This window comes from Oryzias latipes, chromosome 11 (genome assembly GCF_002234675.1).
Source record: "Oryzias latipes chromosome 11, ASM223467v1".
Classification (NCBI taxonomy): Eukaryota; Metazoa; Chordata; class Actinopteri; order Beloniformes; family Adrianichthyidae; genus Oryzias; species Oryzias latipes.
This window is the reverse complement of record NC_019869.2, coordinates 16,744,827-16,759,826: the sequence shown is the minus strand read 5'-3', so window position 1 is coordinate 16,759,826 and position 15,000 is coordinate 16,744,827. Positions and strand designations below refer to the sequence as shown.

The 15,000-nt window shown below is 44.5% G+C and overlaps 1 protein-coding gene across 3 annotated transcripts in view; it reads right to left on the bottom strand.

Moving 5' to 3' along the window:
* The window catches only part of LOC101156834 (protein capicua homolog), a 44,097-nt gene extending 35,273 nt beyond the window's left edge, over positions 1-8,824 (bottom strand). The window contains exons 1-2 of one of the 3 annotated variants that reach the window (XM_011481012.3): positions 8,612-8,824; positions 44-3,650 (exon numbers count right to left, since the gene is read on the bottom strand). In XM_011481012.3, coding sequence (XP_011479314.2) covers positions 44-3,442 — 3,399 coding nt within the window. In that variant the 5' untranslated portion in view covers positions 3,443-3,650; positions 8,612-8,824. Of the gene's footprint in view, positions 1-43; positions 3,651-7,691; positions 8,560-8,611 lie in introns of those variants that run through there. The other 2 variants (XM_011481013.3, XM_020707178.2) reach the window with 2 other exon arrangements.
* Between the last annotated feature and the right edge of the window lie 6,176 nt (positions 8,825-15,000).

The window sequence follows — 15,000 nt, the reverse complement described above, 5'->3', positions numbered from 1 at the left end:
CACACAAACAAAAAGTAAAGTTAAGATAAGCAAAACATCTCACCGAGCTTGAGGTCACCAAAACAAGAGTTGATCCAGGGTTCCGCAGGAGAACTGCACCGTTGGTGGTGGCCCCATTAATGGGAACAGGGGCCTGTAAGCCTATAGTTGTTGCATGTTGTGACTGGTTGCGCTCTCTTGACCTACTTCTGTCCCGCCTTGCTAATGGACCATCAGAGAACTTTGTCAGAGGGACGTCTGGGTTACGGACGATGACTGGAGAGTCACGGAGAGGTACAATCCGGCGTGGAGAGGGTTCTTGGGGTAGTGGAGAAGGAGTAGGAGAAACCAGCATGGGTGGAGGTGTGGAGGCAGCCGAGGATGGAGGCCGACTGGTGGCGCTGCGAGGATGGGTAAAGGAAAGTGAGGAAGGAGTTGTGGACTGATTCTGAGGGGAAAGGACTCTGAAGGCTGCAGGATTATGAACAAGGGACTGGTCTCCCAACACCCCGCTGCCTATGCCAATCAGCTGCTGTTGTTCCTGCTTGGTTTGGCAGTCCTGGATTGCAGGCAGTAGAGGAGGGTGATAGGTGTCATGCTTCCTCTTGCTTGGACTTATAGGAACTGAAAAAGTGAGGTTGGTTTGAAAAGATGGAACAATCCCTGATGGGTGCCGCTCTCTTTCACCCCCTGGCGTACCAATCTTAGTGCCACTAGGTTGACGATGGCGGCGTGAAGGATGAGCTGTAATGGGGCTGAAATTGGCAGGGCGAAAGCCAAAGTGTGGAGATGGTGAGGGTGATGGGGTTGGAGAGAATGGTGACTGGTTTGATATGGGAGAAAATGAAGGCGTGCCAGAACTGGAACCACCTAAGCAGACAAGCATAGATGCTGCTTCACACTCGTCATAGTCAAAACGAGAAAGGTCCTGGGGTAGCAGGGATGGAAGGACTAAACGGGGACGGGAGTCTCCTCCACGACTGCTGGCCTCACTGCTTTCCCGTGATGTCTCATCCCAGTCAAATTCCGAGCTGGCTCTCCCACCACTCAGTCGCAAGTCAGATGGTGTTAGAGTTCCTGTGCTACTGGCTCCACTTCGGTCCCGCCCACCACCACTAGCCTCCATTTCTTTTGTCTTCATTGAAAGGTGTCTAGAGCAGTATCCCCGTCGCTGAGACTCTTTCGAGCAACCTTCCCGAGAGCAAAGTCGTCTCCACTGCTTCCCATTAAACTTTTTTCGAATTCCTGTTGGTGTGCACACAACATCTCCCTTCTTGTACTTCTGCTGGGCAGCTGTGAGTGGTGTACGGGAACGTGAAGAGCTGGAGGAGGTTGAACTGGGCCCTCCTACTGCACTAGAATTTCCCCCTGATGCCTTTTCCACTCTGGAGGAGGATGTAGAGGAAGAGGAGATAGGAGGTATAGGAGGGAGCTGGGATGTTGTGATCACAGCACTGGCTGCACTTGCTGGATCAATGCCTATAAGAACAGGCGGAGGGTGGGGGTTCATGGCCAGGTGGGTGGGGGGAAACCCAACACCCCGCACCACAGATGGGTGAGTATTGAGGTAGCCAGGCTGGAGCTTAGAAACAATGTTACGCTGTTGGGGGACTGTCATGGGTTTGGCACCAGGTATGATGGGGACCATGTTAAAGTGCGACACCTCCATGTCTTCTTCAGGGGTGAGTGGCATGTATGCATGGGGCTGGTGTGACAGTTGTTGCACTTGCTTTACACTGTTCTCTCTTTCTCTGTCCCTGCTCTGATTTTTCATCAGCGCCCTCTCCCTTTCCACTCTTTCTAAATTCTTCTCAATTTCCCATTCTCTACCACTTGCTAGAGTAAAAGCAGATTCTGGAGTTACTTGAGAGTTAATGCTATGGCCCGACGTTGAAGAGACAGCGATTATTCCTTGGTAGGACAGCCCCTTTCCCAACTCCGATGCTATGCCAGGGGCTAATCCTCCGCTGAGGCGACGCACCTCCTGCTCAACATCTATCTCTTCCCTTTCTTCCTGCTTTTCTTCCCTATGTCGGACATTAGCTTCTCCTTCTCGTGTACCACTAGAGGGAAAGTCCAGGTCCCATGGTGGCACAAGAAGTCTGAGTGTTTGTCTAGAGACCCACACAGCCTGGGGAGCACTTCTATTATCTTCTTCATCAAGAGAGTAAGGTCTTTCCTCCGACAGTAGGACACGGTAGCGGTTGGCCACAGCAGGATGTGTGTCTACCTCAGTCACCACACCTTCTCTGTACCACTGCCATTGACCCTCGTTACCATCTTCATTTCCAAATGGCACGCAGACATGGGTTCCAATTGGTATTGTATGAGCACCGGGTGGTGGCGCATCCAAGATTATGTCCACCACCCCCAGGGGGCTGTCATGGCAATAAGGATAACGGCACAGCATCTTCTCTCCATTCAGTTGCACCTCCAGGGTTCCTGATTTACCACTGACACTTCGTACCACCCCAGTCCTGAACACCAAATCTGAACTCCTCTTGTCGTGCCTCATGTCCCCTCCAGCCTTTTCATTGTTTCTTCTCTTCTGCTGACGGGCAAGGATTCGCTGGTTTTTTAATCCTTTGGCCAGGGCATCAGACAGAGCATTGGGGAGACTGGGGGCTGAGCGTGCAGAAGAATGTGAGACATCACGTGTGTCACCAACAACCTCAAGATCGGCAGAGTGCTCACTGGCTGTGTCTGTTGAAGAGCAGCGAGGCAGGGGGCTGGGGGACACTCTTTCTGTATCTGTTAAGTCATCACTTCCCCCAGCCCTCCCTCCTCCAAGTGACAGAATGGGTGGGCCCAAGGAATCTCGGGGTCCCTCCACATCAGGACAACCAGGGTGAAAGTCATCCATTAGGCTCCTGCTCTGGCTGCTGCTATCAGAGTGCAAGTTGCTAATGTCGACCCCTGAACCAGCTGACCCCTCATTAAAGGCTCCGCTGCTCAGAGACAGAGGAGGTGTCACAGAAGAGGTGGGGTTGCTATGATGACTGGCAGTAGATGACAAACAGTGTTCGGATGTGTACTTCTTTTTGGGAACACGGGACTTGAAGGTGGCTGTTTTTCGGTTGGAGGATGGATTTGGACTATTGTTGGCGCTCGGTGTACTACTATTACTACAACTACTGCCACCGCTTTCGCAGGTTGACCGAGCAGATCTTTCATCAGAGGATGTCAAAAGTTTTGCCGAATCCATTACAATCGTCTCTGGTAGCCTCTCCCCTGGGGAACTGTCCCGCACCCTTGTTAGGTCTGACTGAAAAGATTCAGAATGTGAACTGGAGGAAAAAGAGGAAGATGTAATTTGGTTCAAAGGGGATCTACTTGTGTCTCTATTCTCGTCCGAGTCTCTCTTCTCTCCTCCGTCTGGGGTATCCCCAGCCCCCCGACGCTTCCCTCCTTTTGCCCGGGTGGAGGGGGGAGAGCGTCGGCCCTGCTTTTTAATCGGTTTCATCTTTTCATCTAGCTTAATTTTTCACTAAACAGCTCCTTTTATTTATTTATCCCAGAGTTTTCACTTGGCGTTCCTGGATTGCTCGTCTTTTCCTGCTTCCTCCTCTCCTCTATGCTCTATTTTACTCCTCTGCCAGGGCCTCCCTCGCTCATCCTGTCTTGTCTTTTGTTGCGTGACTCCAGCACTTTTCGACTTTACTCCAGTGACTCTGGAAGAAAAGGAAAGGTTATTCATGTGGCATCAAAACAAAGTGGGTCTACCAACAGACAAGCATTTACAAAACTATAATAAATTTGTAACCGTTTACTGTAAAACGTGCAAAAGAACGCACAATTATGCTAAGATACATATTTACTTCACTGTGTAAAGGAGGTCTCGGTGACATTACAAAACACCTGCATCGATTGTAGGTACACAGAGAAAACAGGAGGCCAAACTGTAGGGTAAACAAAATGTAGGCTTACAACGCAGCATGGAAACAGCGAGGAGTGCTCTGCAATTTGCCCAGACAAGCCTCCCTACGTGCACTCCTTACTCACACACACACACACACACACACACACCCACACTCACTACTTCTTGGCCGGGGCAGTAGAGGCGGGGGAATTCCTTCTTCGTTCACATACTGAAACCCTCCCTTTCTCGCTCTGTCTCTCTCCGGCGACCTTTATCTAACTATTTCAAAGCAGAGTTAATCCGCCTCTACAAACTCCATTTCATGTGGAGAACCATAACCAAACTACCCACTACTTTATTCTTCTGAATCTCTCTCTTTTTGGAACAATTACACTTTCTTTTAAATCCCTTGGCTGGATTTGTCTTCCTGGGATATTGATTTGTACTTCTTATCTCAAATTCCCTGTAGTCTCTATCCTCATTTTGTGCTGCAATCATCCAGAAAAACAGAAGAATTGTTACTCCACATCGGAGTCATTCAGTATATCTCTTATTCTGAGCAGGACTCATTCACAGTTCTGCCTCCATTTAGAGTGAAACTGATTGATTTTGCTGACTTGTTGAAGTGTTGTGCTTTTAACGAGTGTGTTTGCGGTGTGGCTGATGCATGCAGGACTCGCCTCAGGTCAAAGCTCTTCCATCATCTGCCTCATTTCTTTGAAGAAAAAAAAGCCTCCACAGAAGCAAATCTGTAAACTTGCATATAGGACATAGACTCAAACCAGTACAGTATGCTCTGTCGTCTTTTTGTGATGTCTCGCTCCTACTGCAATTTTCACTGTCAAAATGTTCTGTCTTGACAGCTACCAGCAATCACTAAACACGTTGACTTGTCAGAGACTGTCTGTTAGCTTACATGTCGGACTGTCTGGCCCTGTTTCTCCATCCATCTATCTCTCCATTCATCCTCCCACATGTCTTTCTGTCTGTTGGATTCCCACTTGCTGCCTTCCTGTGGAGGCTCTCGTTAACCCAAGTTGCTTTAAAACGTGACAAAATCCCCTTTCTTAGCCACGTGTTGCCTGTCTCACATGCAGAAAACATCTATGGTTGTGTCAATAAGGAGAGCACACAATTGTTTCAGTTGTACGATTCAAAATGCGAGGGAATTCCTCTCATCCTAACCTCGGCGCAAAATGAAGGAAAACCAGTAAAGACGTGAAAAACTCATGTCAGGGAGCAGAGGTATAACTGAGAATAACCTACGTGTACAGCATGACTCATTAGTGTACAACCATTTTTAGCTGTGGTAGCTTGATGTAATCATTTTCTGTATAGGCTTAATCAGTCGCACACATAGTTGTGGAGGAATTTTAGCCCACTCTTCGCTACGTCACTTCAGCTCATTCAAGACCATTTCAGAGAATTTCAGTGACCGTTTTTCAGCAGTTTCCTTACCAGCTTTACTCATGAGGTTTGAAATATTCTGCACAGCTGAGTTTAAGTGCCAGATTACTTCACATTTAAAGCTACAAAATATTGCTTTACAGAGAAGCTGAGAAAAAAAAAGGCCCACATCATTATCCCTCTACCCCTGTGCTTGATAAGCTAGCACAGGCAGTCCTGGCTAGTTTGACGCTCTGGGCAAAAGACTGGACGGTGCCCCACCCCATCCCTCATTCCCCTTACTTGCATGCATACATACATACACAAAAAGAAAATGTATCATTTATTTTACTTTATTAATCATATAAGTATATTATACTTTTATAGTTGAATTTACAATTAAGATATAGCATGTAAGTTATTTCACACTTAAAACGCATCAGTTTTCTTCTTTTTGAAGGCTGGCTGGCTTCTGGTAAAAACTGTCACATTTTTCAGTTTTTTTTTTCTTAAGCCGAATACAACCCTGACGAAGAGCAGGAATTATGAATAAATAAATTCCTGCTGTTCTGTTTGTGTGCTTAAGTGTCACATAAACTGAACAATAAAGGAAAATGATGGTATAGATTGCATCTGAAGCACTGACTGTATATAAGAACAGCAGAAGAGCTTAGATGAAATTCAACATTAAGCTAATTAACAAGACTAGTTTAATTAAGTGCAAACCTCCATTAATCCCCATACAGTAAATTTGGTCCTATTTGGAGCTTAGTGAGTTTTAATTTCGGACACCGCCTGCATTACTTTATCCTTGGATAACCCAATTAAAAATATTGATTTTATGAATGAAAACTATTCATTAATGTATATTTTTTATTAGGAAGCAGCAGTTAGCTTGTTGCGGTGTCTGGACTCATAAGCAGTAAGTCTAAGTCTCCCCCATTTCTACCTGCTGTTCCTCCCTACCTGTTCTCATCCCCTGCAGTTGCGGGTTTGTTTCCCTCGCGCGCTCCTCAAGCGTATTCAACACACAGACAATGCAAAATACTGTCATTACAGCAGCAAGTTGACATGATAGTAGGGGCGCCCTAGCGCACATTTCAGTAACATTACATGGACATTAGCAGTTTTAGTCTAGAAAAACATGGGGGGGGGGTCCCGTTTGCGGCCTGGGCGTCTGCCAACATTGCCCATAAGAAAAACGGCCACTGAGTTTGCCAACTTGTTGCTTTAAAAACATATGTGCTTCGGAAACCTAAGGCGTGCTGCAACAGGGATTTTGGGGGGAATATGTACCAACCCTTGGAAAAAATCCCATATCTGTCAGTGATTTTGTAGTAATGCTAATTAAACATCAACATTTCACAACAGGACCTGTTAGCTAAGAGCCATCCTCCTATTTCTTGCAGCCTCTCACAGCATTGTGATGTCTGACCTCGTAATGAACTTGCTGCAATGATCTTGGCTGTTTTCTACTTCTGCTCTTGCAGACTTATGGGCTTTGACATAGTTTAGATGAGGCCTAAATTGATGGGCAGCTAGCAGTTCTACTCTGCGCTCCCTGCTCGGGTGATCAGCATATAAGTGTGTTGCTGAATGCTGCTTTTCACCTCAAGTTCTGCGTTAGCAATGACTGCATGCATATTTTCTGCACTGCTTCTGCATTTTGTCTTCATTCTTCCTCGTTAAATAAAAACAGGGTGTAATAGGCTGGGAGTTGTGTTCGTCTTATGTTACCTGATTTGCACATCTTGTTAAAACCAGACTATTTGTGTCCTATCAGGGTGTGTTGCACCTCCATACTAAGTTAGGTATTGAGTGTATTTGGTGCTGGCTGATAGCAGAGCTCCATGCAAATTCCCATTAAACCCAGACTACATAAAACAGCCACCATAAAATAATTTGGCAGCTGGCCTTAGTTGGTCATGACATAGCATGCTACATGTGTTTCTCAGTAGTGTACTGAGTACAACAGCTGGCGTGAGAGCCACGGGCCTCATGATAACAGCTTAAAGGCACACTGATGCAACCTACTCTCTGCAGATTGAAATAAAGAGCAAGAGTCCTTCTCTTGGGTGCAGCAATCATTTGGCACCGAGCAGGGGAGCAACTTAAATCTTTTTTTTTTTTTTTTTGCCAGGCAGCATTTAAGATGATATGAGTGTGTAGTAAACACCAGAGTTGGCAGAATCCAGCAGGCTAAAGTCATTTGAGGTGAGGAAAACACCACCAGCTGTTTTTCTGTGTTCCATTGACCTTTAACATTTCTACATACCATTTTGGTCCGTTTTATTCATCTAAACAGTCTTCAGTCTATCATCCAATGTCAAATCTAAATTAGATTAAAATTGTTTTAACTAGATTGCCTTTAAACAGGTTTGATAGGGTTCAAAAGTAGATAATGTGTTAACAAAAACCCCTTACAGTTTATAACAGACTTACAACAGAACACGCCTGGGACGCATACCTGCAGAAACGAGCTCAATCCACAGATAACAGCTGTTAACTTCTTCTCCAGAGCATGCAAACAACAAACGACGATGTCGTAATCTCTGGTTTAACTGGATAGTACCGTGACAAGTCATCGTAGTACAGCGATTACTACCGGTTTTACTCCACAGCACTGCAGGCCGTGGCGTGCAGCGACCAGGCCGCAGCTCAACGCTTGAAATGCCTCCTGGAAATCTTCCTCCCCGAGGATGAGAATCGGTTTAACGGGCATAGTAACCCCTAATGCCCTCCCAGGCGACCCATATTCTTCGTGCGGCGGTGTCCCGTACAGATGGGTCCACTCCTGTGGCGCGCGCGTCCACAAACACCACACAAAAGTTAAGTTTGTTTAGCCAATCCGACGGTGGCAGTCGCTGGAACGTAAACAGCTAAAGCTTCCTCGGCAACTTTGACGTTTGCGTTACTACGGTGGCGTTACAAAGTACCGAGAAGCTCCCCGCAAACACAAGTGCAAGAGGAAGGCCCGCAAACAAGACACGCACTCATCCTAATGGCCGTGAGAAAGGGGGGGAGGAAGAAAAACCCCGCACGAAAACGTGTCAGTCCGATGATGAAGAACGGCGTACTTTTCACTATTTATTCTGCGAAGTCCGGCGACAAACAGTTATGGCGTAGAATTCCTTTCTAGAGGAAAAGTTTCTCGCTCGCGGTGTGTCGCCGCACCTCTCCCCTTTTTTTTCCACCCATAGAAAAACAACCGTTCCGGCCGGACTATTTTTTATATAAATAAAATCCGCCCAGATGTCGGAAACTACGCCGCTCAGACGAGCCGCTAACTGGGCTTCTAAGCATAGCAAACAAGCGTTAGCACCGCGGCTGGAGCACAACAAGCCTCACCGCAGTGCTGCAGGAGATTTGTAGGCAGCTGGTACTCACCGAGGCTAATGGAGCCCGCGTGCCTTCCTCTGCGGAGTTGTCCGGGTAAAATGGGGCACGGTGACTCGCCGCCCGCACCTGCCAACTATCGGCCTCTCATCTTTATCTGGCGAGTCAACTTTAAAGGAGGAAAAACTACTGCCCCGTACATTCTACTCTACAGTCGCAAAATGGTGAATGGAGCCCAGCAGCCCTGACAACCAGCCCGCGCGGCCAATAGCGCAGCACGACTGTGTACAGTAGCCAATAGAAAGCGGCAGAAGTGGAGCGAGGGCGGGGCCACGTGTCAAAGTAAAACTGATTGACAGGACGGCTTGACCAATCAGCGTGTGGGAAAACACAGAACAGCTGTTGGAAAAGCCAGACTGCTGTGACCAATAGGACTCCAAGATGGGCATGTCTGAGACTTCACACAGGCACGCAGAAGAGCAGTGAAACCTTCCCCTCCTCTGTCTTTCTTTCGCTTTTTTATTGCTTTGTCATTTGTTTGTTTAAATAGTGTGGTAGACACAATTGTATACTCTCCTTTTAAAAACAGGTGTGAGCGACCCGTAAAAAGCAATTCTAAAACTTAAAAAGTGTCAGCTTCCTCTTATTAAACATTTGACTTAAAAAAAAAAACTCTTCCGCGATTTTTGTTGTGCTTTTGTGTCCGCACTCCAGTCTGAGTAATCCACAGGTTAAGTGTAGTTTCAACAAAAGACAAAAACACCAACTCCCAAATTCTCTGTCTCATCTCTCCATCTCACACACAGACAACTTTCTCAGCTCTAAGCCAATCAGAGCTCAGCAATACAGCGGAGTGCCGTCAGGTCCAGCCTCCTCCACCAATCATAGGAGCCTATCCGAGCCATACGTCACCGGAGTTGAATGTGATTGGTCGAGAGGCAGGAGGTCTGCAGGCCAATGGCCGTGTGCTATGATGAGGTCATTGTGCTTGTTGCCATCAGCTTGGCCAAACAGGAAGAGTGAAACCCAAGTGAGTAAATTGAACGCAGGATTATGGTTCCTCTGAGAGTGACCCAAATGCGCAGTAGGTCTGCCTGTGCACACACAAGCAGACACAGACGGGTGTGCACGGAGCAACACAACATGCAAATGATCAGACACAAACAAAACTCTTGAGTAACACATCCTGCAGGGACTTCATACAACAGAACTATGTTCTGTTTCCATAGGGGACAGACGCAGAAGGGGATTTTCAGTCAATGATCACACAATCTTGGCTGTTGCAGTGGTGCGCACTGAACTCCCGACTACACAAACGCAAGCAATGACAACAGGGAGCACACATTCAAGCAAGCACCTGCACACACAGCATAGTGAGAACACGCCTGAGCGTTATATAAGCTGTACGTGTGGTGGAGCATGCACACACACAGCCGTTTGAGTAGCTTGTGCAGACAAGGCAGCCTGTTTAGAATCCACAAACACAATAACACCCTCTGATCCTGTGCACACTCGTGCTCATTAATTTATTTGCTGTGCATCATTTATTGCCATAACATGTGCAACTTGTGACCGAAAAAGCAACGTGGCAAAGTGCAGAGAGACTCCACACCCATGGTGGAGAAGCACAGCAGTCTGACTGCTTTCACTTGGAGGGCGGCTGGTTTCGTAATGCTTCACCGAGAAACAAACCTCTGCGTGAGGACAAGATACAAAGACGAGGTTCCAGTCAAAGATGGAGGGGAACCAGATGCTGAAGGACAGACAGAATGGGACTTCCTGCTGCATAAGTGGAGTTGTGAATGAGCCCTGCAAATCCATGTGGCATTAACACCTTTAAGCACTTTCTAAGAACAAGGCTGAAAACTGCAGCTAAGCCCCTCCCAAATCCTGTGGACTTTAGGGCCACTTAACTGCTAAAAGGCTCCACGAGGCCCTGCACCACGACCAACGCCACACTCCAACGCCCTCCGATTCAAGAGCGACAAAGATCCAGCCTCTTCAGCGGGGCCAATATTCTCAAGTTGAGCAGATGTAGAACAGATTCAGCAGCAGGTGTGAATGATTCACCCAAACACTTACTCACAGACAATGCTTACACAATAAGCTCGTAAAGCTCTAAATAACCTCCTCGTGTTAGCTGTCCAGGTCCTCCCAAATCTGTTTGAGCACGGACGGAGAAGAACCGCTGAGGACCATGTGACAGCCCCCACGGTGACTCAGCAGTATGGCTTCAGTCCTGTAATCATGTAATAAATATCATCACTTTTCCCATCTAGGATTCACAAAAACACGTGAGCTCTAAAAAATAGCAGCTTCCAACTAAATGCAGGTCTATATGCCAGTTTTTCTGTAAAACTATTACAAAAAAGAGACTCTGAAAGCACTTCCGCGTTCATGCCAGAATGTGCAAACGAATATGAGAGCCTGCAGTCCTTAAATAGCTGTTAACTGGCTGATTGACAGGAAACATGTACTCAACCAGAGTACTGTCAGCTCCAACAGTGGGTTTTAAAATTCAGCAAGGGAGTTAGACCGGCAGACTGCCAAAGAAAAAGTAAAAATCTGTACATTGATGCCTTTACTACCACTTTAAATCATCAATTAGATATCTTTGAGACCCATTCTAATGGGTTTAAGGTGTTTTTAAGATGTTCTTGTAGCCTTTTCTGATTATGGAGGACACAAAAAAATAAAATTCATATTATAATTAGATTTCTGATTATTTCTTTATTAAATTCATTGGGACTTAGGAGCAGACAAAAAATGCAGTTTGAAAAAGTTTGTAGTTGTTGTATACAAACTACAATCAGCAGGCTATGACCTTCCTGCTGTGCTACATTTTGATGGACCCACTTGTAGAAAAATAGATCCATGAACTTCTTTGTTTTCCTTGTCTGAGCTGGTCTCTGGTTCAAAAACTCGACATAATCATCATTAAAAGACCACTGGGAATGCTTTAAAATAGATCAAAAGATGTTTTGAGGGAGACTTTAGTATTTTAATATCTAATGTTTTTGTTGTTTTTCACAACACTCAGGCCTTTTTAGGAGGTCCAGCATTCCTCCAAAGATGCAAATGTCAGATATTTTAGTACACACCTCTGCATCACACTCACACATGCTGTCAGCTGTGCCAATGAAAATGCTTTGTCCTTTTCGCAGCCTGGACGATCTCTTCCTATTTGACACGTGAAACTTGAAACACGGACTCATCTAGACCCAGAGTGCATGTCCACTATCTTCTTAGATGGCTTGTGTCTCTCTGCAGAGATGATATATGGTTACTTCCAGGCACAGTGTAAAATGACAATGACTTTTCAACCTGCTTCTGAGCCCGTGTGGCTGCATCGATTCTGATGACAGTTTCCCACACGCCGACATCTGAGAGCTTGAAGGTCACGCACATCTGATTGGAGAGTCTGGCCTTGACCTTTAAGGGTGACTGTTAGGATTTTTAAACAAAGTTGCACAAAAAATTGATAAGATACATGTATTGTTTTCGTTTTTAATTTAGCTCTGAATGAGGTACTAAAACATTTAGGAAGATGCAACAAAACCTCAGCAGAGGACTTTGTAGGCCTCAGCAGATCTGCTATGTGTTAATAAATGAGGTTAGCCGTAGATGAAAATGCTAAAATAGGTTTTGTAGCTCATTTTTAGCTTGAATAATTAACAACTAAAATTGTAATAGTTTAGCTAGCTGAACTTTAAGTCAAATTAAGTCCATTACTGACCTCATCCTTTCCCTTCACTCTGTGATTTTTCCAGCATGATGCAGGCAGTTCATTCAAAAAACCCTTTTTAAATATCCAGAGTCCAATTGGAGAAAAACTGAAAAAATATGCCAATAAATTAGGATATTAAACGTAGTTTCCTTTGTGTTCTGTTGTTTTTGCAATCCATTCAGAGCTGTCTTCTATTGAATGTGTTTGGCATTGATTGTGTATTCAGATGGAACTAAAAGAGTCACACCATTGTGTTGTCCGTTGCCCACGGTAACTCAGTAGTACTACTTTGACTTCCTGTAAATGTCTTTAGAATATGTTTAGAGGGAAACAGCAATGCATTATACATGTGCATGTTTGTCATTTACCAGACAAAAAGATTAGGATGTTTTTACATTTACAGCAGTTACTCCCTTTAACCAGTAGATGGTGCTGTCTCACTGGTTAACGCATTTCTGAACCTTACTGCGCAAATGCCGACCTTTTATCTCCACAAGTAAGTTCGTGCTATTTTTTTATTTAAATTTAATGGAATTTTTTAGATCAATATTTTCATCCAGATAACTTTCTTTATAGTTAACATTTTTCATGGTTCTTTTCCTTTCATTGCCATTATTAACCTTTAATTTAACCAGGAAAAGTCCAATCTGTTTTGGAATGTGGCGTGGTTGATCATTACAAAGCATTGTAGAACAACAGCACAATTCAAAAACTATTAAAAACCTTTAGAAGCCAATGAACAAAAGTTTAAACAGCAGCAAATATTTTTTTGTAGTAAAAGTTTGTGTTGTGTTGTTGGGTTTTTCTGTCAGTTATTGTTTGAAGCCTGTTTTCATCCTCACCTCCAACCTGAAGACAAACGCAGACAGCAGCAGTAGCAGGTCTGAGCAGCTGGATGTTGTCTTTCCAGCGACAAGGACATTCTGCTTCTAGAAATACACTCGTAAAACTTCGTCTTTGAGCTCTAAACAAAAGCTCCTCCTGCCCAGAATCAATCTGTCATCTTCTTTGTTTGCATTTACGAAACATTTAAGTTAAGTTTCCTTTTATAAAAGAGCAATCAAAGTGATTCATTCCACAGTTAAATGTTTTTGCAGTTCAGTACAACAGCAACCCACAATGGCAAACAATGTTAGAGCTATCCAGCCGTACAGTGTTAATCCAGATGCCAGCTCGGATGAGGAAAAAAAAAATCTACATGGATGTATTTGTCTGTGGCCCGCGTAGTACACCTAGCGTTGTTTCCACAAAACAATCACAATCTTTTTTAAATTGCATTTTGTGGCTGCTCCCGATTCACAACGATATCAGAAAAAGCCATTTTAAGCATTTTTTAAAGCATTTGTTCTTCATATATGTCCTCCATCATCAAAAACATGTCACGTTAAAAAAAAACCAAAACAGATAATCCTCAAGAGTGATACATTTGTTTGCCTCCAATTGGAGCTAAAACCGGCTTAAATTGTTGCTGAGTTTCATTCTGATTGATGACGTTGATAATGAAACACACGAGCCGCATGCGTCTCTCTGGGGTTCCAGAGATGAAAGTGAAGTTCTTTCAGTTTCACTGCAGGATAATTAACCCGTCTGTTCTGATCTGGTTTCTGTCCCGGCCTCTGAAGGCCGTGACCTCTGACCTCAGTCGTCAGCCAGAGAACAATTCCTCTCTGCTGGAGGCGAGGGGCTGGTCAGTCAGCCTTTTCATGCAGCCCGCTGCCCTGAGGGGAGTGGAGGCCGCCTCACGCTTCAGTCTGACACAAAGGAGACCAGAAATGAGGAGGACGGCGCTGAAATGAGGAACTGTTTAACACGGAGGATACAACGGCTCTGATCATCCTTATTCTGGAGGATTCAGTGACTCATGTTTACTGCTAAAAGATTTCATTTGTACTTAAATTAAATATTGATTTTTAATTTAATAATTGTCAGGGTTTATACACAACTTGATATTGTTCCACTTTATATTCTAAAAATAAATCTAACTTAAATGAGTCTCAACACCCCCCACCCCTTTCAAAAACGTGAACCTTCAGGAAAGGTTGCTGTATTCATCATTTCCATCCCAACTTCCAGCTTCAGATGGCAAATGGATGTTTAAAAGAAAAAAACAACTTTGAATTTCAGATAATTGCACAGCAAAAGTTCAGAGCCCCAAAAGATATGTAGTCGTCTTTTATTTGGACCGAAATTCAACTGGAAGGCTTAAGTTCCTCGTTTTTCAGACTGGTGTTACCTTAAATGCTGGTTTAAACTTTCTATGCAAACAATCTGTAGGCAAACGTTTACAACATTGGCCTCGCACAACGTTTTAGTACCACTATCTGACACCAGAGGGAGCCAAAGCTTCAGAGAGTGCGACTCTGCTTCTTCAGGAAGCTCAACTGCAGCTCCTTTTGGACACATTTTGGTTCAAACTAATGAAAGTTTTTAGAACAAGAAAAGCTGTTTGGGTCCTAAATTGTAATATGAAGACTTGCTTTCTACTTTAAACTAAATGGATTGGTTTCAGCAGTCAGATCTGTTCCCTTAATAATTAACTTCCATTATTTGGGTCTAAATGTCGACTAAAAAAAGAATCTTTAGTTGTAGGGAATCCTTGAAAAGTTTCTGTGAAATTCTTCAGTGTGAGATTCTTTTACAATACAAACAATCCTGGAAAAGATTGTTTCCAGTCAACATCATTTGCTCTGTTGGGTATTTTGAATGAACTGCT